Source organism: Colius striatus, chromosome 9, assembly GCF_028858725.1.
Source record: "Colius striatus isolate bColStr4 chromosome 9, bColStr4.1.hap1, whole genome shotgun sequence".
In the NCBI taxonomy this organism is placed as follows: Eukaryota; Metazoa; Chordata; class Aves; order Coliiformes; family Coliidae; genus Colius; species Colius striatus.
Window position 1 is genome coordinate 17,117,451 of NC_084767.1, and position 25,158 is coordinate 17,142,608.

The 25,158-nt window shown below is 43.8% G+C and overlaps 1 protein-coding gene across 10 annotated transcripts; it reads right to left on the reverse strand.

Annotated features, from left to right (window-relative positions):
- PCBD2 (pterin-4 alpha-carbinolamine dehydratase 2) lies at positions 1-25,142 on the reverse strand. 10 transcript variants are annotated; one of them, XM_062002940.1, is made up of 5 exons: positions 25,057-25,142; positions 22,220-22,351; positions 20,032-20,121; positions 3,264-3,344; positions 1-1,795 (listed from the first exon to the last, which is right to left on the reverse strand). In XM_062002940.1, the coding sequence occupies exons 1-5, from the start codon at positions 25,057-25,059 to the stop codon at positions 1,700-1,702; spliced, it is 402 nt and encodes a 133-aa protein (XP_061858924.1). In that variant the 5' UTR covers positions 25,060-25,142; the 3' UTR covers positions 1-1,699. The 10 variants fall into 10 exon arrangements, with proteins under 10 accessions (XP_061858924.1, XP_061858919.1, XP_061858917.1 ...); XM_062002935.1 differs by lacking the exons at positions 20,032-20,121; positions 25,057-25,142 and adding exons at positions 20,236-20,253; positions 21,044-21,206 and having other exon boundaries at positions 22,220-22,291; XM_062002933.1 differs by lacking the exons at positions 20,032-20,121; positions 25,057-25,142 and adding exons at positions 20,236-20,256; positions 21,044-21,206 and having other exon boundaries at positions 22,220-22,291.
- Positions 25,143-25,158: the final 16 nt, after the last annotated feature.

Genomic DNA, 25,158 nt, shown 5'->3' on the forward strand with positions numbered 1-25,158 from the left:
TTTGATTTTATTGGTTTTATTCAAAGCGCAGGCATTACACATCAATTTCTAACAACAAAGTTTTCACAGTTCATTAGAGATGTTGTCAAAACTTTGGGTGAAGATTGTTTCACTTCCCCACTAGTAACAGGAGACATCACAGCCCAGTTGTTTGTTTTAGTTTCCTTCATTCCTCACAACATTTCAAACCATATCAGGGAAATCTGCTGCTTCACTGAGGAAAGGCACTTGTGAGCAAAGAACAGTTGAGCACGTAGGTTGAATTGGAGTCTTTTTAGGTGTTCGCTTGATTTCCCAAGCAAGCTTACTGACAATAAACCCCAACATCTTACATCTTGCTTCCTGCCACCAATTAGCACATGACAGCGCACTTGCTAAGGATTAACAAAAAAAATCCCTTTCTCTTTTCATCGACACGAATGCTTGTGGGGCACCTGGCGGCATTTTGCACCCCAAATATCTGAGGGACCACACACACCTTGCAGGTGCACCCAACCGGGATTTTGGCCTCGGTGTGTGTCGCTGCTGGGGAGCCGCAGGCTGTGCCGCCGGCATCATCCCAGCAATGCGCTCCGGCATTTCAGAGGTGTCAATCTCCCGCAGCTCAGTGCTGGGAGCTGCTGGCGGGGCATGACGGAGCATGCTGGGGACACGGCAGCGGGGCTGCAGAGCCAGAGGCCCTCTGCCAGCCTGCAGCAGGTTGAAATCTCCCTGACAGTGGTGGAAATCTGCCTCGGTGAGGATCAGAGGATAAAACCAAAGACTTCAAAACCACCAAAGAAACGATTTTAAACCTTGTCAGTGGGGATTGGCAGCTCTTGCAACAATGTTCACAATGAGTAACTGTAGCTACAGAAAAAAAAAGGGTGAGCATAGTTGAGCCGAGCCCAGCTTAACATGAATCCTGCTAATGCTGCTTCCTTCACTGCCGGCAGCTCTGGACGGTGCTCCAGGCACCCGGCCAAGACACAGCCCCCCGCTCCAGCAGGTACCACACAAATAATGGCTCCATCCTGCAAGGTGCTGAGCACTGAGTCGGCCCAGCCAAGCACTGAAGCACAGCTTCATTTAATGATGTGACTGCTGGGAGTTCATTGGGAGGTTTTTTTGTATTTTCTGGACCAGAGCTAAGGCTTTGAGCAACTGCAGGATCCAGTCCTGCTTCTCAGATGGGGAACAGTTCTCAAGCACACAGCATGACTTTTGATGGATGTAACTGCTACGTTGTGGGTGCCAAAAGGGCAAATGAGTTCGAAGAGCTGTCGGGCAAGTACAAAAGATACTAATAACCACAAAGTTGTAACTGCTAATTGAGCTGCAACTCCAAGGAAACAGCAGCAGCAGCAGCTTGAGCTGCTCCCACTGACATCCCTGGCACTTTCCATTGGCTACGGGCAGAGGAGGAGGTCCCAAGCCAGAGGAAACTAACCTGGCCTGGCAGCTCTTACACTGAAGGGCAAAGAGGTACAAATCTACAGGAGGGCACTGGCCAGGCACAGTGGAAATGCTCCCTGTGCAGAGCCAGTAACAGCAAAGGACAAGCACAGGCATCCAGATGGATCTCAAGACTAAAGTCTTAAAGTCCAACAAAACTAAGCCACTCTTCTTACATTTTGTGAACTAGGGTTACAAGGAATGGGGGATGTCATTTAAATACAAAATACTGGTGGACACCGTATTAAAGCATTTTACATCTTGGTCACACTGAGGCAGCAGCTTTGTCAATAAACTGAGCCAACTTCACGTCTCTCTTGGTCAGTCCACCACGGTCATGGGAAATCAGAGTTATCTGAACCTGTCAAAAAGGAAAAGAAAGGGGTTACAAAGCCGTTTTGATCTCTGCGATGTAGGCTGAGCAGCAATTCATTGGGAACATCGCGTCTCTGCAGTGAGCCGGTCTTACACGATGGTCCCAGAGAGCTGGATGCTCACTGCTCACAAAAACCAGCAGACATTGTAGGCAAGGAGGCTTAACACAGGCTGAAGCCTAACTGAAGCGAGTCCCTTCACAGAACAAAACAGGCTTTGAATTCTTGGGTTTCATCCAAGAAGAGGTGTCCGATTAAATAACTCCTTCTTTACATTTAAATTCCACGGAACAGTTTCACGAAGAACCTGGGCCCGTGACCAAGCTGCCAACACCCGAGTCAGAGGCTCACACGTTTTGTTAAAAAACAGCACCCTGAAGGTGAAAAAATTGTTAAGCTTGTTGCAGATTAATTTAAAAAAAGGAAAACAAATGGACCGGTGCATTTTGCTGTGACGCCGCTGCCTGCACTGGTTTGTTTAGACTAAGCCAGACGACAAGTTGGGCATTACTTTGTCTTGCCTCTGACTGAGATTTTGGGAAGAGAGAAAGATGAATTCTGAACATTCTGGCAAGCAAAGAAAAAAGAGTAAGTGAGCAGGACTTTGTCTGGTGATTGTTTAATATTCCCTTAAACTGGGTGACCTAAAGGACTGATGAGGAGGAGCCCATACTGGGATGCCTCTGTCTGGGAGGAGAGGTGGGGTTGTCCTGCTCTGAGGGAGTGGTTCCCAGCCATGGGCTGCTTGTCCACATGTCCTTTTATTATATTTTTAGTGGGATTGCCATATATTTGCCAAACGCTAAAACAAAGAGCTCAATACAATACAATAAGAAATATCAGAAAATAAAGAAACGGGGAAGAACAATAATTTCCCCCTTCCCACAGCAACTTTCATTCTAGAGTTGCAGTACACCTTGTAGCCCTTACAAACCCATCATCAGTTAGGTAATATTATAAACAAATTTTATAAGCTGCTATGTTAAGACACGGGAGTCTCCAATTATAAAAAATTCAAAAATCAATCCTGAATCGGGACTGTCAGGTTCCCATTCAGGTACCTACACATCGACGGTCTGCTGCCCTACACTGCTATGCTGCACAGACAGGAATGAGACTTGATGAGTAGTTTCAAAACAGTAATTTATTCAGGCTGGCTAAATATGAGTTTAAAGGTTTCTATTCTATTTTCAGATCTCAGTCAGAGAGGCAAAGCGACAGGTCCAAACTATGCAGCTGGTAGCAACTGTAAAGAGCTTGATTCTTGATCCCTCACCACTATAAATATCTCAGCATCTCTTTAAAATCTCACATCTCTTTATAAAGACACAACTTCTTTCTGTTTCCTTAGCTTGTGTACCTGCTACAATAAAAAAAAAAAGGCAGAGAGAATGGGCCAGTGGTGTGGTCTCCTTAACTTGCCATGTCTCTAACTAAGGCTGGTGAAGACATTACCTTGCTGTAGACATTAAACCATTCCGGGTGGTGATTCATTTTCTCTGCTTGTAGAGCAACACGCGTCATGAATCCAAAAGCCTAAGGAGAGAAAGTGCAAAGAGGACAATACTCCTCCACCCGCCAGGACTGGCAGCAGATCTGCCAGATCCACTCCAAAATCCCAAAAACTCCTAGAGATGCTCCAGACTGCACCTTGGGTCTGAGTGTGTTGAAGGGACATCTCACCTTCTGATGCCACCAATGCATTTCCTCAGGCTGCTGAAATCATCCCCTTCAGACCCAAATAAATCACTCTGATCAGTGCTGCCTAACTCTAAGATTCAAAGCCATTGCACAAGAGCAATGATTCTTACCTTTGGCATACAATAGTGATTTTAAACATCCATCCCAAACCCCTCAATCCCTTAGAAACGTGCCATTTCTAATTAAGCATCATGCCACAGTGTTGCCAATACCACTTCCAGAAACACATCCTTTCATGTCACTATTTTGCTATTTATTTTGCTGGGAGGAGAATGGCAGCAGGTGGGTTTACCCCTCTGCTTTATGAGAAAATGTTTGCCCTTAAAATGAGTTAAAATAGGTTTCCCAATCCTCTCCCCCTACATTCTGCACGGCACGCTCCCTCAGGACACAGCTTTTATCACAGGCTCAAGAAGAAAATAATAGCAGGCCCTTGCCAAAATACTTAGGAGCAAATCACTGCATTATAAAGAAAATTAGAATGTCCATGTAAATCAAGAATGCAATTATGCAGCGGGGCCCAAAGGGCCTCAGTGCGTGAGCAGGACGCCTCCAAGTCAGCGGGCTTTGTTCATACCAAGCTCCATCCATCGGGGTTCAGGACCCGAATTAACATGCAAAGCTTAAGTAACATCCACGTTATAGTCTGGTTCATATTATAATACAACAACCTCAACAAAACCCTACCTGATTTAGGTAGGTTTTTAGTGATCATTTATGGAAGAGAATGTATATACCCTGCATTCCATCGAGTGATGGCCATTTCAAACAAACATGTGGTCCATGAATAACATATAATGGTTGATAATAGTTTCAAGTCTTTTTTCCTCTCACAAATTACAAATACCTTTAGGTAAAAAAAAAAAGCCTTGGTGCCTGGATGAAGTATGACTTTGTTAGTCGTGTTGCCAGTCAAACGAATGCAAACATTATAATCAGAGAAAATCATTCCAATGAGGTTTGTCGTTTGGAAATCACCAAACTGTCAGCAATTAAAAAGCTTTTTTCTTTGACCCAAGAGCATTCCAAAAATCGAGAAAATCTAACTTCCCTTGAAGCTCTTGCTCAGTTTAGTTTTACTCGGAGTGAACAATTACTTCTAAAAATTTGCAAAGGTCTCAACAGCAGGCTCAGAAGCAGAAAGCTGCAAGTTGTGCATTAAATGTTAGCAATGATTTGGAAAACTTCTGCATTGTAGTACTGGGGATGATACTCAATTTAAAAGATTTTAGAGGGTCCATAGGCTTAATAAGGAATGTTACTTCCAACACAGCAATTCTACACACAGACATGTCCTCAAAAGTTTAAAACAGCAACGCATCTGCGACTAGATTGCTTTCATACATACAAAGAGCAAGGGGAAAAGACAGATTACATTTCTCAAAACCTCCACCGGGTTCACATATGCACAACCAGTGTCTGCCTGGAACTCACCCACCTATGCACACATGCAAGTCATGCTACACAAACACAGTTCATCCATCGTGGGACAATAATCGCCACTCCAACAGAAGCCAGATAGAGTGAACTGCACCAGTAAACAAGGCCACTAAATTAATCTGCTCTACAGACCTTACTTCACGCTTCGTGATGACAAATCCTCCTGATCACCAGACCACCAAATTTTCACCAGCCACTGGATGCCAACTCACTGCCTCTTCCCTTGCAGATGGTAAAAACTCTCCAGCTGGATAAAATGGACGTGGTCTTAAAATTTCTCACGTTCTCAAAGAGTGCTCAATTTGAGGCTGTCCGAGTCATGTAAATGAATTAATTATGGGCAGGGGATTCTCCTGCTGCTCATTGCTCCAGCTGCCCACGACTGTACCGGTCAGGGCAATCTGCAGTTACAGTGAAGGACAGCACATGCAGACCCAAGGGATATGCCCACCTTCATGCATGCCCTGCTCTGCTCAGAGACGTTCTCCCTCACTGCACATTACCCAAAGCAACTTACTACTTGTATTTTAGTTTATTTTAATCATACACAATAAGTATCTCCCACTAAGAAAATGAGCAACGGTTCTAATGAGCAATTTCACCAACACAATCTCCATTAAGGTCCTAAATGCTTCCTTTGCTAATTAAAAGAATTGGAAAGCTATTGTTTATGAATCACCTTTTTATTTGTAGAGCCATAACCTTTCTTTAGAAAAATACAAGTGGCTCTGGAAGGAAAAGATATTTAGGTTTGATTAGATTTGAAAACTCTATTACATAAAATCAGTTTGGACATTTCTTCACGTCTTGAAACTTGATCAGTAATTTGGTCTAATTGGTGATCAAGGAAACTATCTTGTGATCAATTAAAGTAATTACCACATTCCGGCAACACAACCAACCTTAATTTGAACAGGAGTCTGCACTTCTTCAACTTTAATTAAAAATAATGAAAATTATTATGCAGTCTGCAGTGCAAGATCATTGTCAAGACTGCTTTGGTGGGCAGAGTTTATCAGACCATCACACATTTCTTGATGAAAGTGAGACAAGTACTTTACTCACGACAGTAAGACCCAACACAGTCTTGACTTTCACTATATTACCAACAGAGATCTGCACCCCCTCGGCCACTAACAAGAACTTTTTCAAATTTTTCCTGACAAAATAAAAGGAGGGTGAAAAGAAAGGATTTGTGCACTTTCTAGAAGCCATTAAGAAGTATTAAAAGACATTTTGACGTATTGAAAATCACTAAGTATTTGGCTATTTTGGTAACAGGCATATTAGGCAGGTATTTTCAACCTAATCTTTTTAGGATGTTTGGGTTAAAATAACAATCAGACACAGAAGTTACCCTAAACAAGTACATCACGTCACCTGAGTGAAGGCAGACTGCAGAGCCCCTGCAACAAACCATAAAGAGCAATAGAAGAAGTAACGAGTGAAGCAATCCTGCACAGACAAGATGTCTTGGGTGTGCCAGCATGTCTCTTCAACTCATTTCTTTCATGACTGTAAAAGAAGGAAGTGAAAACTAATGGTGTTCCATTAGCCCAGTCATAACATCACTTCTAAAATGTTTTTTTTTTAATACTAGCAGTATGGTATATCTATAGCATATCCATAGTATATATCCGTGAGATAAAAATCAGGGCATCTGTTAGTAGAGCAAGTTAATATGGAAAAAAAAACACCAAAACAAACTTAAAAAAATCAAGCTATCACATAACATTTTAGGACTGGCCAAACTGCTTTTGAAAGTGACATAATAAGCTATCACAAAATAAAACCTAATGCGACTTTTGTGGCCTGAGAATGGGAAATCCAGGGCCAGACGCTCTGCTGGCAGAAGTGGGAGGGAAGATGAAATTCCATCCTCTCCTCTGCACTGCTCAACACTGCACGGCTCCGGGAGAATCGTGGGGTCCTGGAGCTAATCAGCTATTATTCTTCCTTTCACACTTCTTAAGCAGGGAATCAATTCATCTTAATACTTTTTAAACATGCTGCTTTTGTACAATGCTTGCCAACATTATCTTGATGAGTTATACATCAAAGGAACACAGGTCGATAAGTCGTGCTAATACATCACCCACCCGCGAGTCCCCAGTGATGGATTACCACAGTGCATCTCCAGAACAAAGCAGCTGACAGTACTTGACTCAAAAGTGGAGATATTCAAGAAAAACAGCTGAAAGACTCAACAATACAACCATACACACTTTTTATTTATTTGTTTTAGAATGTGCACTATGAGGAGCATACCCAGGCTTCTTAAATCCTTTGGACATTCAGCCAAGGAAACCATATGCTAATCATGAGTACATTAAGGTTTTTGCCTCCCATCTGTCATTATAACACTGGAGGTAGCATTAACCTCGACCTTCTGTGGTGCGAGGGCTACCTGTCTTCCCTTCCCCATCCACCCAGCCTAAATCTGCATCAGTTATCAGTGGGAAATGAATAAATAAAACAAGTCCTAGTGGCGTTGCCATACAAGGCGAGAGATGACACCTCAGACATTTTTTTTCCATTCACTCGAGGGAAAAGCACGCAGTATATGGCTCGTGTTTTACTTAGCAGCTTGACACAACAACAACAAACTCAAATAACGAAGGTTCACTTCTAAACTGCAGCAGCTTTCACATGTACAGCTGATGTTACTACCTAACAATGAGCTACAGGCCAGCAGATAAAAGGAAAAAGCTCTTTTCTTTTTTGTTTGTTTTTGGCCCTGTCTGGATTCACCCACAACATTAATCAAAGGAAGACCTTCCTGATGCTCTTCTCCTTTTTGATATCATTCCAGGAATAGCGGGACAGTCCTTAAGAACAAAATGAAATCACATCCCAAAACAGAGGTAAATTCAGGCGATTCCCATCACCATCTCTCTGATATCGTGCCCACATTTCCCTCTCCCTCCACTCTACCTCAGCCAGGCATGGGTAGGCAACAGGTTCTGAAGATGAACACCATCTAACACACTACAGGTAGATCGGTTTTTTTCCTTCCTCTTTAGTAGCTCAAGCAGCAAAATCTTGTGCATGCAGCCAGCCTTCCCATTCCCCAGGCACTGGCTGTGACCGGGGAAAGCAGTACTCCTAGCTCTGAAGGACAGTGATAAAGGCAAAGGACGGAAGACGAATACTACAGGCATACTGGCATGTACTGAGACACCATTTGTCTTCAAAACGTGAAACTCTAAAAAGCCCACAACTCCAGTTTCCAACTTAATTGTCTACGCTTTTCCGTGTTTACAATACTCTTTTAAAATGCAGAGCTGACTGCTCAAATCCCCGATACTTATCTGCACACATCATTTATACAAAAGTGAAATGCTGCTTTGCATTCTAAAAAAAGCTACCTATTTATATTCCTGCTGCAGCCGTAAACACTGCTCTCCATGTTAAATCTGCAGCAGTGTATGTGAAAACCTTTGCGCCATGTTCTACAAAGAACGCTGTTTCTGTCTCCCAACACTTGTTTACAATTATGTCGGTGAAGAAACTAGCTCGCCAGCTCTATATCAAACATTTTTGACAGCAAAAGCACAAACACTGATCTATTCTAAGTAGTTTGCCACTCTGTGTAATCTTGGAAAAGGCATTCTTGCCTTTGATTCTAAAAATGTTTATACTTCATACATTATGCAAATAGTTTTGATATATTAAGAAACAATGCAAGCAAAGCTCAAGTTAAATTAAATTCTTCAACAATAACCTTGCCAAAGCACTGATTTTCCTATTAAAAAAATTATTCCAATTTGTTGATCTTACATTGGATGAAACATACTGTAACAATCTTCATAATTTATGTCCTGTTGGGACACTATGATTTAAAGTAACATAATACAGACCAGCATCACTGCTAATCTAAACCACCTGAGCAGATAAACAACAGTTTCCCCTTCTCTCTTCATTGAGGGTATTTCTGTTTATTGTCATATGATTTACCAATTTGAAGAACATGAAGAATAAATGGAGGCAAAGGGAAGCGGAGCTCGGAGGCACGGCCTTTCCTCAGTGGGGACGTTTCTCACACAGGTACCGGTACAATGTCAAGAGCTGCAGGAGATGACAGAAGGCAATTTCAGGAATGCTGTCCCAGGAAAAGCCCGAGCCGCCCGCGGCAGAGGGAACTTTGCACTCGCTCAGCACAATCTACACCAGGTGCGGCTCCAGACGTGGCACGGTCCTGATGGTGCTCAAGACGCAGCTCTCCAAAAGAGCTCCAAGTCAAAAGCTTCATCTCCCAAGCTCAGCAGTGACCTAAGCTATGGCATCACTTTGTCATAAAGCAGGTGCAAGCATCATTTGCCCCATCTGAGATTCACCTGGTCTGAAAAACAAACACGAATTTTCTGCTGAGGCCAAGGGATACGGATCAATGCAAGAAAGGTCCCAAGAGGAAGGTAGAGAGCACTGACCTGCTCTTAAAGCCTTCTCCTTGCTTTGCTTTCCTCTCCCCTTGTGCTAAGAGTGTGAATTACCCTTGTGTGCAATCTCCACGGCAAACCTCAACTTTTCCAAGCCTGTTTATATCAGGACTTACGGAACTGCTGAATTTAAACCTATCTTTCTCTCGTTGGTGATAATACGATACAAAATGTTACATCTATTACCTTCTTCCTCATCACATCTTGACTTTTCCAGCAGACTCGGTGCCGAGGATCATTTTTCCTATTCTCATTTTTATTACAGCAAGTCACTGCCCCTGGATTTCATGAACAGAAAGTAGATAATATTCTCAGTGATTCAATGAACAGACTTCACACCAAAATTAATCGCCTATTCCACCAAAAAGATTTACTGACTTGATAGAGTGGAAGTGAGAGAACGTGGAGCTGTCTTAAGGCAGCATAAAAACTTCTTTCTGGGAGTGATAAAATTTCAAGCCTAGACAAGGCTCAGTCAAGACAACCATATTGCAAAATACATTCATGTGCTTTAAGGTAGATAGAAATGATTACAGTTGCCCATAAAGACTACTTACTGCATAAAAAGTAGACATCGTAAATCCCAATCAAACCTGGAACAAGGTCACACGGTATTTGTGATATATCACTTCATTCAGAAATACTTAAACACTGTTTTCTTTTTTTTTTTCCCCAGTTCTAATTCCTTAGCACTCTAGGTAAACACAGATCCATAAATATTATTTTGTTTACTAAAAATATAGATCTCTAAACTTGATTTTTGAGAAAAAGAAGGAAAAATAATCCCGGGTTTCAGGACTGAATTCAAACATGGAACAAATCCTCCGGCCATGTAGTCAGCTAAACATGGCTCTCCACCTCCTAAGACATTGTTGTGTGCTCTGTGCTCAAAAATGGAATATAAAGATTGCACCTAGGAGGTTTACAACAAATAAAATGGCTATTTCAAGAAACATGATTTTTCAAATGAGCTTTTTGCACCCTACCTAAAGCATTAAATACTACAGCAAAGCCCCCATTAACTGAGCACCTGCTAAAGCAATCAGTCACTTAAAATAATAAACTCTCTTGGCTACGGGACTGAAAGAACAATGATAATTTTACTTGTTAAAGCAAATGTTTGGTCCAGCAAATCAAACCCCTGGCTGTACCGTAATAAAGCCATCACACAAACCACTATAAAAATAAACTAGTAACAAGGTGCACTTAGTCCCCAGTTCCAACCATTTGAATTCTGGCACCTGACCCCCTGCTAAGGCACTCTGCTCACCCGACACGCCTCGTGCTGCACAAGGACAACACATCCTCGGTGCCAGCCCGCAACACGAACCTATTGTAAAAAAGACCAAAACAGAAGTAATTTCAGGGAACGCTCCACTTCAAAAAGCTACTCAAATCCCCTGACTTTTATAGAGCTCAGGTGCACTGTGGAAGAACAGAGAAGTTCATTATCCCATCGCACCGTGGTTGGGATAGAACAGGTCTGGCTACAGCAGAACTCAACACCACTATTTTGCCTAATGTTTCTTTTCACATGTGAAGGAATTATTTCATCCTGTAGACATGACAGGGAAGCTCACATGCCATACATGCTGCTGATAACACAGGGAGCGCTCTGAATAAATTCTCCTTGGTCTTTTGGCCAAGATTACATATACTACCAGTTTGACATCCACGATCTTCTCTGCTGAGTATCCAAGGGCAATCATATCCTGCCTCTGATAATCCTCTAAATCTCTGCCATTTATGATCCCAAGAAAACATCAAAGAATGATAAGAAAGGCATCACTTTATGATGGATTGAGAGAAGAAGCGGCTGCTCTCACAACCATTTCATCTTCCACTATCCTCTTTTCCACTGCACTGTCAGCTTTTTTGGTTTGATTTGTTTTTTAAAGACAGGGTCAGCAATTCAAATGTGTGACAGAGAAATCACAATGGAGATGTGATACATTTGGAGAGGCCTTTCAAACACCCTCTTGGCCAAGCCAGAATCTAAAAACACATCTAAAGCTGTGAAATAAAGTAAACTTGGGAACATTTACTGTAGATCCAGTCAGGGAGTTATTTTAACTCAACTCTGCTGCTTGAAGGCATCCTACTGTATTGTCAGAATGGGTGTGGATGTCTCTTACAGCAGAAGAGAGTAGAGGATCCATGGGGCAGTGAGCTCAGCAGGAGACTTAACTGGGCCAGCACTGGCAGGCTTTTAATTTATGTTGCACTATAAAATTCAAATATTACTTTGCAGAAAGACACTTCAAATCTTGGAGTGACAGATCCTTTAGTTAAAAAAAAGAGACTGAGAGCAAGCACCTTCCCAGACAAATTGTTTCTGTTCAGAAGAAGCAGAGTACCTTGCCTGATTTGCTATGCCCGCTGTTCCCTGTGTGATCTGTAGGCCACCTAGATCTGTGCTTCGTCTCCTGTCTTCTGTATTTAGAAGAATGGCTGGAGCAGGTCACAAAGAAATGAGCAAAGGTAGCTACCTTAAGTGACATTATTAAGAAAGAGGCTCACTTAACTGCCAACAATTTAAACAGACAACCCACACTTGACATTTTCAGCTGTCTTCAGACCCCTCAGAGCACATGCCTGGAAGTGGCAGAGTACATGTGATGTGAAACATTTTGAGAGGTTCCATGGGGTTATTTTGTTGTTTGGGTTTTTACTAAGACGGCAGGGTTCCTCTAAGCAAGCCACACCATTTGTACACTGGTACCTCTGGAAACGGAGAGATGGGCTCACAAGGGGGGACAAATGCTAACTCCGAGTCCTCCAGTGAATGTCAAATTTCTTTTAAAAATTTGTATGAGCACAAATTCACAAAGGGAAATCCTTAGTACAGCTCTGTTTTTTTAATTAGAGTGGGCATTACAAGACATGCAGAAACACAACATCTAGGGCTTGTACACCTAACGGCATTTTTGCTCACTACAAACACCCACCCACTGTATCATGGGATAAAGATTCTCCCAGCCACAGATACCTTGGTCATGAACAGGCAAATATTTACCTGCCTGCTGCTATTCTCGTCACGACATGAGGAAAATCACACTATATCATGAAAGCAAGGCTTTCCCCTCTGATTCTAGCATTAAAAACCATTCTCCTGTAAAGCATCCTTAGCAATAAACACAGTGGTGCGGTGCTGATTCAGCACATGGGGCTCCTCACTCATCAGCAGGTCCCACCAAATCTCTCCAAAACAGCATAGCCAGCTCTATGTTTGTCCAAAACAAATACTCATCTCAGCCCAATGCAATTAAAGGAAGAAAAGGGCAAGAAGAGGGGGAAGAAATGAAGTTTTCCCCCTAAAAAACTATGTGAGTGGGTTTGAAGCTTTATAAAAGAGTAAAAAAATTACCCTTGCCTCACCCTGATGAACGGCGGCCCTGCCAGTGGCTTCTCAGAGCAGATGTAACGTTTTAGCCAAACGTGATTGTTTGTGAAAGAAATAATTCTGATCAAAACCCAAAATTGCAGCCAGCAGAAGCGCTGCACTTCGTCACGTTAATCCACCCTGACGGGGAGCGGCGAGCAGAGATTCCTACTGCGAGAGGAGCAGATGCGAAAGGTCAGCGCCGGCCCGCGACTTCAAACCCCTTAACGTGTAAAACAGCGTGCATGAAAGCCTGGGACGGCTCACCGCCCCATTAACGGACGTCCGCTAAGTGGGTTTGATGTGCTTTTGGTGAGTAATGGTTCATTCTTAAACAGGGGCATCGCGGTTTGATTTCAGTTTATTCTGCCAGCCAGAGTCCATTTTTAATTACAATTGCAGAGGGTAATATCCCCAAGCGTGTCTCTCCTTCGTGGGAGGATGAGAAAGTGAGAGTCGCCAGTGAAAGAGGCAGTTTATGGCTGGAAAACATAGCTGGGCGTTATTCCAAAAGCAAAGGGATGCAAAAGGTTAAACAACCAGAACACAGAGATATGCTGTTTGCATTTTATCAGCTTCTTTCCAGCACCCACGTAAAAATAAGTTTTAATGAATAAATGGTTGCAAGACACTGTGTTTCCCTCACTGAAAAGGTAAAAAACTACTCTGAGTGACCATCTTTCTCAGGAAAGATAACACAGGGTTTAATTGTATTTTCCCGAATGAATGTGTCCATTTGAATCCAGAACCACTGATTTCTCCATTCATTTCCCAAAGGTGGTTTGACAAGGAAAGGGCCCGACTCGTTGTTAGAATCACACTGACCTGCTCACATTTGCTCTCCTTTGGTACGGATGCACGGCAGCCCTGCCCGCACGCCTGACACAACATTTGTTCTGTTTAACTCAAACACAGCAAACCATCAATTTGTGCCGTGGAAAAAAAAAAAGAGGAGAAACATTTCTTCTACCGCAAATCTACAAGACAGCTTGTGGAATCCAAAAGGCATTTTGACAAATAATATCTTTTGCACTTTCAGATCAATGCATGCAACAAGCGTTAGGCAAACGCTGTAATAACTTTTACTTTGAGTGATAGTAAATCCATCTCTTAAGGAAAGCACTGCTATTAGAGCCAACTGGAGAGCAGCCCAAAGGTCAGCTGGGCAGATTTAAGCAGCGGCCTTGCTTAAATGGAGATACAACAGATCTGCTCTTTGGGGCAAACTCAGCAATTAGAAACACTACCGCTCCCAGCAATTCTAAACAATAAAATAATGGTTTCTTCTGCAGATAAATATGACTTTGGTCACCAAGAAAGTGAGCATCCCTAACTACAGTTAAGTCATAAGAAAAATTAAACTGATGCAACTTCCTGGAACACCTGGGATGGGACATCCTGTACCAATGAAGGAGACGAAGGGCACGTGCCCACTCTAAGTCTTAAACACAACTAATTTTATTTAAGTATGATTAACGTTGTGAAATTTTAAATTGCCCTGGCAGACCAATACTGGTGGTACCACCACAAAGAAGTTGTGACCCCACTGCTGTAACTTGCCAGGAGGAGATGGGACATGAGGGTACTGGGATCTGCCTGCCCAGACCTTGGCCAAAGAAGAGACAAGATACTCTAAGGACGAAGCAGAGCAATCACTGCTCACCACGTGCCTGGCTTTTATCAGGCATAAACTTATCATATGCATTACAACCATGACATTTTAATGAAGGACTGAGAACAAAACAACCGTTTCCAGAGACAGAAGGAAAAGCTAATTGTGAATGACTTGAAAAGACATAGGAGCCTGCTGATGTACTAAGGCAACTCTATTTAAGAAAAAAAAATGTTGACAAGTGCAAAGCATTGGACTGGAAGTACTCTGGAGTGCTGGCTGAAATTACATATGGTTTTGTACCTCACCAGCCATGCTGGCCATGAGAAGAAAATAAATCCTGTTTCCCAGCTTCCAGCACCAAAGATTTAACTTCTGCCTAGACATAACCGAATTGCATATTTCCACACGACAGCCTTGCTAGCTCTGCAGAGTGCCGCACCTGTACCAAACCGCTAGCTGCCAGTTCACTGGAAGCATCACTGGAAACAGGACACGCTGACCAGGGCACCAGTGTCACCTCCTCCCCCAAGACCAGTGAAGGGGATTCTTAAGCTTTCAAAGGAGCCATCTCCCCAGAGGTCCTCCTTTTCCTTCACCCAGACCCCAAGCTCCTTGCCTTCTGCAGGTTGTGCTGGGGCAGGCGGCCCAAGTCCAGGTCCCACAGCTGCATCCTGATCCTCCAATCCACCAACTCAGAGGCAAGGGTGTTATTGACTCAGTCCCGAGAATTAACTCAAGAAAGGTGTGACCATCCAGGAACGATACATTTTTACTGTGCTCTGCTCCCAGACACCTGAGCCAGTTCATTCACGCCGTTTCAGCCTGCAGGTTAAACCTCTGCCGGTCCCAAAAACTTCACTATCAATTTCTAATAAAGGGAAATGTCAACAGGCAGATAGGCCAGAAATTCATTATTTTCAGATACAAAGACTTTCTCAACTCTGTAAATCCACCCATAAATAATTGTGATTTATCGTAAATCGGTTATTGTATTCATAAATGCAGGGAAGTTAGTGAACATAACTACCAAAAGAAAGACTTTCATAACTTTGCAGGTGCACAAATCATAACATATGGGAGAGGACTCAAAGGATAATGGAAAATGAAGGAGTTTAGAAAAGACTATATGAAAACCAGCACCTACCTAGGCAGATAAAGAAATAATTTATTTCCCCTCGACAGGCAATCTAATGCAGGACTCTAGCAGAGGGCACAAGCAAACCGGCGCTACATTAAAAATACCAACTCCCCCCAAACAAATGGAAACAAGTTCGTCTTTTGATTAGTGCAAGTGACAGTCGGGGGCTAAGGCTGCTCAGGCTTTGAGGTTAAACACAACTGACATAAGCTGCACCTGAATCCAATCAGTCCCTAGGCTCTGAGAAGATTCACACGCAAGGACCAAATTTGTCACAAATGGGTTGGTTTCCGATCCTCCTGTAGCCAACTTGCTTTATTCTGACCCCCATTTAACAAATCAACTTAATGGGCACTGGGAGTGCTATAAAAGTTAACAATGGAGTGATTTTAACTTTTAAAATATAGTTATGAAGCAAAATGTTGGAGAGCTCCTTCAATACTGGAAATCAAATTAAATCTAGACATTTTTTAACAGTCTTGACAGATATAATCCTAGTTACCATGTAAATTTATGGTAAGCTGCTGTGATATTAGCCACAGGTGCTACTTTTAATATATGGCTCGCATCTGGCTGGGAATAAAATTTCTCAGAGGACTGAAAATGACCTCACTATCAGACAATGGAGAAGAAAAAACCCCACAAGACCTCTGTGGCATATAAAAAGCTGGAGATGTGGTCCACAACTGAATATCTAACGTAAAATTCATTTTAACTCTGCAGACTGTAGGTTAAAGGATATTATGTTTTCAATACGTAAAAGGTGTGGATGTGTTTCAGTCAAACAGGCAAAAGACTGAGTACGTAAAGCAGCAATGAAATACACCGCCTACATACATAGAAACGGATTTTCCGATCTCCCATCAACTCAGAAGACAAAGCAATGTTCTGGTAGTAGAAAAAGGCAGTACCGACACATTACATTACAGCACTGGCACCCAGCACCACCATCAAAGCAAATAAAGGGTACTCACTCCTACCAAATTAATCTGGATGCGTCACTGCGGTAATGCAACAAAGACAATCGATTTAAAGGGGCAAACCTGAGCATATCTCCCTATAGCTACAGGAAAAAAGCCTGACATTTCAATGAGAGGTGGGGGAAAAAAGGCATCTACTGTAACATGCTCCATCTGACTTTCTTCCCCTGGATTTCACACACGAGAGATAGCAAATTGGGGAAGAAGATGGAAAGTGAGATTAATAATGTATTTAATAGTTCTAGATTTTTTGCACATCTTTAAATAAGTTCTCAAAAACCAAGGCTCTGCAATTGCAACGAAGCACATGTGCTTCTACACACCGTCCTCCAAAGCGTTTCCTTACTGTCACCTCCACTCAGACTCATCTTCCACCTGTGTCCTGCAGCCCCAAAACACAAAAGGTATTTTAAATAGTTTTTGAGACTCTTAGAGCATTTTATTTCCTGTCATTTTATAAAATTATGTTAGAGGTCTTATGGAAGCTTACTACATTAATTTTTTTATTTAAAAAACCCAACAACCCAACCTTAATTAAAAACTTACCCTATAAAAGAAAGCAGCTGTAAATGCTGAACCTGAGCATCAGCAAACGTGCTCACCTTTGTAATTACCTAACTGCATTTTCTGCCTTTGCGTGATTACCTAAGGAAACGCAATCACACAGGCAGTTGCCCCTTAAACCCTCTGGTCAAATACAACCAACTTGAGAAGAGACATGGAAGTCAGAACTAAGATGTTCCCGTGACTTTGGTGAAAATGAGCAGCTGGGTAGGGAGCCAAACAGAGCTCAGCACCCCACAGCTGGAGACCTTCGCAGCTGCCCAGTCCAGGACCAGGCTCGAGATAGAACAAGGAGAAATTCTCCTTTTTAAGTCAGGTTTGTCCCCTTTCCAGGATCCTCTCTCTCAAGGTGGACTGACCTGAAAGGCCAAGAAAACCCCAGGAAATCTGGGAGTTACAGGCCAGAATACCCCCTCCCTGCCTTGATGACCAATTTTAAACATTAGTCCCGAAGTTTCTGCAGCTTCTTTCCCAAGTTTGCAGAACGATAATTGGAAGAAGTTACTAGCATGGGCTGGAGGCATTAAATTAAGTTTCCATCCCAATTCCAAATGCTGCTTGGGTAGACTGGAAGCAGAGGGCTTGTATCACAGTTGGATAAGAAACAATTTCTTTCAGTAGCACAAAGATATGAATGGATGACAGTGTGCCTTCTTGATGCTACAGTGGTCCAAAAGCCTCGCTACCTGCTTTTCTCTTCCCCTTCAGACAGGGAAAGAGTCCCTGACGTGGCTGTGAGGTTTGAGAGTCCCACCAGCATCCAGACACCTGTCAGGGCTTGAGACTTGCCATGGAGGAGTCCAAACTCACCCATTCTCCAAGATCTTTTTCACACCCAGAGGTTTCATCCAAGTACATGCTCCTCAGGAAAAGAGGCTCAATGAGGGGGCTCTCGAGGGAGCACATCTGAGTGAGGATCCTGGAGGTAAGACTCCTGTTTTAAATTCTTGATGTATATTTGTTGTTCATCAGTGGAAATAACATGGAGCCAGGCTCTTTTCAATGATGTCCAATGATAGGACAAGGGGCAATGAGTACAAGCTGGAACGTAAGAGGTTCTAAAGAAACATAAGGAAAAATTTCTTCACTGTGAGGGTGATGGAACACTGGAACAGGCTGCCCACATGGGTTGTGGAGTCTCCTTCTCTGCAGACATTCAAAACCCGCCTGAGGGAGTTCCTGTGTGACCTAATCTAGGTGTCCTTGCTCTTGCAGGGGGGTTGGACTGGATGATCTTTCCAGGTCCTTTCCAACCCTTAAGATTCTGTGGCAATGGTAAGGCCTAAAGAACAATGCATGCATCACTGTGATCATCACAGCTCTTCTAGACAAGGTATCTCCTCTATGGTTGAGTTGTGTTTGCATCTTTCCCCACACTGTTGGTGTATTTTGTATTTCATACAAGATTCAGACCACCCACCAGAAGTCTGTCTCAAGCTAAAGGCAAAGGGAACAGGAAGCAACAACCACCACTCAGCACCAATGCCAGCCAGTCGAGTTCAATCAGAATCATGGAACTGTGTTTGTTGGAAAAGACCTTTAAGATCATTGAATCCAATCACTCACCTCACACTTCCAAGCCCACCACTAACCCATGTCCCTCAGCAACCTCAGCTACACAGTTGTTCAATACCTCCAAGGACAGGGACTCCACCATCTCCCTGAGCAGCCTGTACCAGTGTCCAACAATACTCTCAATTAAAAAGTTCTTCCTAATCTCCAATCTAAACCTCCCCTGGGGCAACTTGAGGCCATTTCCCCTTGTCCTGCCACATTTTACTTGGGGGAAGAGACTGACCCCCACCTTGCTACAACTTCTTGTCAGTTAGCTGTAGAGAGTGATAATGCCTCCCCTCAGCCTCTTCTTCTCCAGACTCAACACCCTCAGATCCATCAGCCACTCCTCATCAGACTTCTTCTCCAGACCTTTCCCCAGCTTCGTTGCCCATCTCGGGACACACTCCAACACCTCAGTGTCCTTCTTGCAGTGAAAGGCCCAAAACTGAACACGGTACACCAGGACTAGTGCCTGGTGGGCACTGACAGCAACACAACGAACAAAGGGCTCCCAGCTGGGCCTCCCAGCTGGGCCTCCCAGCTGCCTTCCAGCTTGTTTCAAGAATTATACCTCCAGAGCCCATTTCCATGAAAATGTATCTTCAGACTAACAAACAGCACCAGCACTTTCAAGTTCTGGGTTACAAACTAATTCCATAAGCCAGGAGTGTCATTAGCTTGTCAGCCTAACAAAGGCAGCCCACTGCTGATCGCTTTTAACCGAGCTAATCTCAGCCTGAAAGCTTCAGGAATTTAAATAACTCTTGTTTCACAGAAGTTTCATTTCATTCTCTTGCTGAAAATAATATACATAAACCAAGCTCATGTCTACACATTTGCACGACTTTATAATAAAAGTTGTGTTTATATTCTTAACATCTGTTGACATACATAGACTTTGTAAACCTGGCTTAGATTTTAAAGCCACAGAATTTTCCATGCATCATGAACATTATCTGCGAGAAGCAATAAAAACAGCAATGAATACATTAATCGTACCACTATCATCTGCAACACATAAATCTGAAATACCCTTCACGTCAGCCCAACTACTTATTTATTTATTTAACACACCTGATTTTACAGCATCTGTAAAAAGGCAGCAGGAAGATCATCAAGGAAGTGGTACTTCTCAGTCCTTTGACTTTTACTGAATACTCACACTTTACATAAACAGGACATCTACTATGTGAAAAGAAAGAGGTTGTACCTACAAGCTCATTTTCTTTTTCATTGCAGGGCTAAATTCCCCCAAAGTACAATGCAGGTATCAGCTCTGTTTCTGTCATTTGTTCCATGGCTAATAAACACAATATTTACTAATAGTTGTTGTAAACATAAGCATTGATAAGCATACATGAATGATTTTTATTTACTTTCCCCTTCAACCTACTGAAAGGCACACACTTGGTCTCTAATAACAACTCTGAACGTCCCCTCGAGACCTGTATGTCGAGCTTTTTCCTGAACTATGAAGAGGGGAACGGCTTCTGTCCTCTGCAACTGCAAGTGGGGACACTGCTGCTTGTTCCTCCAGAGCAGCAGCTGAAATTCTGACTTCAGATATTCATGTACAGCCTTGGCCCAAGCAGAGCTACACCGAGCACCCACCTGGTCAGCTTCTTCTCCCTGCTGGGCACAGAAAGATTCATTCTGAAGTCAGTTCCCAGCCTCTGCTCTCGTTTCTGCCTTACCCAACATCTCTCAAGGGCAATCAAGAGGGACAGAGACTGCAGCAGTATCTCCCAAACAATTCAAGTGCCAATCTTTTTTGAGTACCCTTTCTAAGATCATGTACTAAAAGTTTAAATACTTCATTATGTACTAATGAGAATATTTAAATATACTCAAGGTTCTATATTAGTATGTGCTTCATTAATCATCAAATCAGGAAGACATACAGATACCTGTCTACTCTGCAAAATCAATCTACACAGATAAAAACCCACAACTTTGTAAATCTTTGTCAAAGCAACGGGTTTTCCAGATACCTGCTGGTGGTGCACACTGATTTGTCTCTTGATCTGTCCATTGGTACACTGCCTAAGTCCATCTGATCAAATCATCTACAGTGTGGAAAACTACTTTTTAATTAACTTTGGTGGGGAAAAAAAGTAATTTCTAGTTGTGCTGAATGAACAAAGACTTTGACCATGCCCCAGCAGAGACATCGTTTCAGGAATATTCAAAGCACAAAGGCTGAAAATCTCAACTCCTCCAAGGGTTACGTCTATCTCATCAGTGTCAAACGTGTTGGTCTCTCCGGGTTGCCTCAGCTCTGAGCTGACTGCATATCTCACCAAGGTTTCACATGAGCTTCCTTTCATGGGCTTCCCTCCTTCCTTACCCTCTGAATTATCTGATACAGTTCTGTTTCTTCTATGCTAATGTTCAGGTTTGAAGTACAACCCAGGTGTACCTGGGGGTCCGAATGGGCTCCCTGGACGAGCATCATCGTGCTCACGAGCTGGATTTTTCTGCAGTTGTTTTCTCCTTTGCTTTCACGCAGCTCAGAGAGGTCAGGAGCACCTCATCCGCTTCCTCTCTACTGCCTGGGCTTTCCTTACCAAGACAGATACTGTCTGAAACAGCAGCAGAAGAGACAGTGTTACCAAACGTTATTTATTTAGCTCACTGGGATTTCCTAAAAAAATCTTGGTCTGGGTTTAGGCATAACTGTGTAAGTAGGCACCTCAGCATAGCCTGTGATCCCTATACACAGTAACAATGCCTGGAGCTCACTGCATCCCTCCTGCAGTAGGAAAAAGAACCTGCTCAGTGAGAGACATTGCCCCATCAAAACCCTGGCTTTCTTCTCCCACCCCAGAAAGCACTCACCTCTCCCTCAGAAATAAACCAGAAGGGAAATGCATGCCCTTGGAACATGAATTTCTTTTAGTAATGTTAGGATTTCTCAAAAGGCAATTTTTTAGGAACATTGTTGGCCACAGGTCTCAAATTCAGTCTTTCCAAAGCACATTTGTAACTGACGTCCAAGAGGTGTTCTTGCAAGTTTGGGATGTGGCTCAAGATCCCAGCTCCAAACAAAACCCCAACAAGGTCTCACCAGCATCTGCTGTGCCAAGGACACTGCAATATCAGCCACTAGGAGTCATCTGAGAACATACTAGAACTCTGTCTTCCTGCTTAGAAGGTAAAGCCTATCATATTTTTCTCACCTTATTTGTCAGAAGTGTCTGTCCTTTACCCATTTTCCATAGTTTTATTCCTGACAAAACTCAACTCCACTGTCCATCAGCTCTATATTTCCAGGATTCATTTACAAGTGCCAGTAATGGGAAAAAAAAAAGTCATGATCAAATATTATTTGTCTAATCCCATAGGATCAACCCTGACCTTGAACTTAATATTATAATCAATAAATTGTCACATTAGAGCAAATCTACTTAACAACTACAAAAGAGAATTAAGTTACTCCACCAAATGAGATCAGAAACAGAGAGCACTCTGTCAAGGCAAACCCAAGATGGTTTGGCCCAACAAGGGTATTCCCAAATTTCTGAATATAAACACTTTCCCATCAGGATTGTATAGAAATAGAAGCAATTACATTTCCTTACATCACAATAATTACCTGATTAAAATTTTTGAAGTTAAACTCTTTGTAGATGGCATCTCTTTCGCCTAACTCAGACCAGCCTGAAGCCTTGAGATCGAGTAAAACTTGAGTCCTCTCCTCTGTTGTCAACCAGTGAGACTGCGAAGACTATTGAAGGGAAAACAGAAACAAAACATGACACACATGAGGCTGAGGGTCTCTTTAGTACAACGATGAGAAAACCACCCGATGAAATTGTGGTCATGTATTACTGAAAAGCAAGGAGGTGGAAAATTCACAGTACAAGTTCTCACTGTTTATAATTTCACAGACTCGCTTAACTTAAATCAGCCAAGAACGTGGTTTCTGTTTTATCAGGTAAGATCTGCTAAATGCTTTTGTATGAAACCAGCACAAAGCAACAGGTTCTCTCACAGGAATGAACACTGACATCAGCACACCTGTACCCATCCCTCCTTCATCTGAATTATCCAGGTGCTGTAACACTTGAATTGATTTTCAAACATTCCATTCTGTCACATAGATCAAGGACTATTTACGTTAAACACTAATACAGTTAAAACAGTAAAAGGGATATCAGGGAATATCTCTATCAAAAGACAAAAGAAAAGCAGGAGATGGTATTCTACCTGACTTGTGTTTTACTGTCCCTAAGAAAGTGGCAACGGATTTAAAGACAGCCCATGCCATGGAGTTCTACAGGCAACAAAGAGCTTTTAAACTAACAATGAAAAGGAAAAAAAAAAATTACAATACAACACAACTACAAGAAGTTACCAGCATGAGCACCAAGTTCTGAAAAGCACCTATGTTTGTCTTATTTGAAGCAAAAGGAGTTATTTTGAAGCCCCTGGAATCACAGATGTAAAAGACTACAGCATCTGCTGTAGTGCCTAAACCACACACAAGGCCAGAGCTGGACCTGAAGGGAAGTTCTGTGGAGCATTTGGAAGAGGTTTGATGTTTTTCCTAAAAGCAGGGCCTCAGGACATGAACAATTACTTAGGTGATATATTCTCAAACTCTTAGTTACTCCTGTATAGTCTCAAACTCCTATTATACACACAATGCTTCCATAGGAAGAACTTTTCTCCTCAGTACAGCAAAATTCAGGTTGCTCTTATCTTCAGATGAGCAGCTAGCCCAGCTTAGTGAGACCTTCCAGAAAGAGACTGAACAGTTTTGCTCCAGAGCTTCACTATGGCACAGGAGGTGTAGAGGTACCCATTGACAGCTCCCCAGCTCACAGAAATTTCTGCCTTTGCCCCTGGACGCTGGGAGCTCAGCCAGAGGCCAGTGCCACCAGATGGGGCTGTGGGTCGGGAATTAAGGCAATTAATGATACCTGAGCCAGGCTTTCAGAGGCAGGCCAGCCACCGAGTAACATTTTCACCAATAAGGGACAGTCCGCCCCCCTAAATTGCGTAAGTCAATCCAACTGCTTGTGTTTAGTAGGACACATCCAGTCCAAGAGATGGGTTTTACAGGTCCCAAATTGAGCTCATTTAGGCTCTTCAGGATTCAAACACAACTTTGGACTTGCCAGAATACAAATACTGGGTTTGTCGTCGCTATAACCCTGGCAGCAGGCATGAAACATCCTTCTTCTTATTCTGAGATACAAAAATTGTCACTGCTAACAGCTGTCTTGAAATGAATTGCTTTCTCTTGTAGGAGACTAAATCAGCAGGCTTATTTGCAAAATGTCATGGGGATGGGGTTTGGGTTGTTTTTTTTTTTTAGATAATAAAGTCCAGGATTGTGACCAGGAGGCAGCAGCAGAGATGTTATCTGCTGGTTTTAGCGACAGAGCAGTGACCTTCCTGAGCCTCACCTGGACATGCAGGCCTTGAGGAGACAATGCCATGACTTGAAACTAGATCACAGTTTTTAACAGAAATACAGAGAGCAAGTTTGATGCAGGCCCCAGAACATTTTGCATTGGAACAGGCTGCAAAGGCCCTGTCCTGAGTTAGCCCCTCTGACACAACACAACAATACTCCAAAACATAGCAGAAAGCAACAGAAACTTGCCGACAAAAGGCAAAAAATACACTCGGCACGCACAGCACCCAGCACGGGCACAGTACAGACCCGCGGGGCTGAAACACGGTGAGGGCAGCGTGAGGGCCGAGGGCAAGGCCGGGCACAGGCACCCGCGGCACATGGCGGGTTTCACCCCGGTCATCGGTAACGTTCCTTCGGAAGAAGCTCGAGAGAAAAAGAGCTGTTAATTACAGGGGAAAACGAGCACAGAGTACTTCATGCTTGAGGGATGAGAATCTAAAGCAATTAGTTATTACCGTCATGTAAAATAAAAAACACTCTGTCGCGGGGCAGTGCCGGCCGAGCGGAGGAGGCGGCACTGGGGGCTGTGCCCAGGTCCCGCCGCGCCCCTCACCACGGCAGCGCGGGTCCCACTGCCCACCCCACGCCCCTCAGCACGGCAGCGCGGGTCCCACTGCCCGCCCCACGCCCCTCACCACGGCAGCGCGGGTCCCACTGCCCACCCCACGCCCCTCAGCACGGCAGCGCGGGTCCCAATGCCCACCCCACGCCCCTCAGCATGGCAGCGCGGGTCCCAATGCCCGCCCCACGCCCCTCAGCATGGCAGTGCGGGTCCCAATGCCCGCCCCACGCCCCTCACCATGGCAGCGCGGGTCCCAGTGCCCGCCCCACGCCCCTCAGCATGGCAGTGCGGGTCCCAATGCCCGCCCCACGCCCCTCACCATGGCAGCGCGGGTCTCACTGCCCGCCCCATGCCCCTCAGCATGGCAGCGCGGGTCCCAATGCCCGCCCCACGCCCCTCAGCATGGCAGCGCGGGTCCCAATGCCCGCCCCACGCCCCTCACCATGGCAGCGCGGGTCCCGCCGCTCGCGCCCGCCGCCCGCCGCGCTGCCAGCGCCGCCAGCCGCAGCCCGGCCCCGCCGCACGCCATGCCCGCGGCCCCGGC

Coding starts and splice junctions, on each gene's coding strand:
- PCBD2 (XM_062002940.1), bottom strand. Junction 20,122..22,219: donor ACTTCAAAAATTTTAATCAG/GTAATTATTGTG, acceptor TTGCAGTTGCAG/AGGACAGAAGCCGTTCCCCT. Junction 3,345..20,031: donor GAGTTGTTATTAGAGACCAA/GTGTGTGCCTTT, acceptor TTCTCTCCTTAG/GCTTTTGGATTCATGACGCG.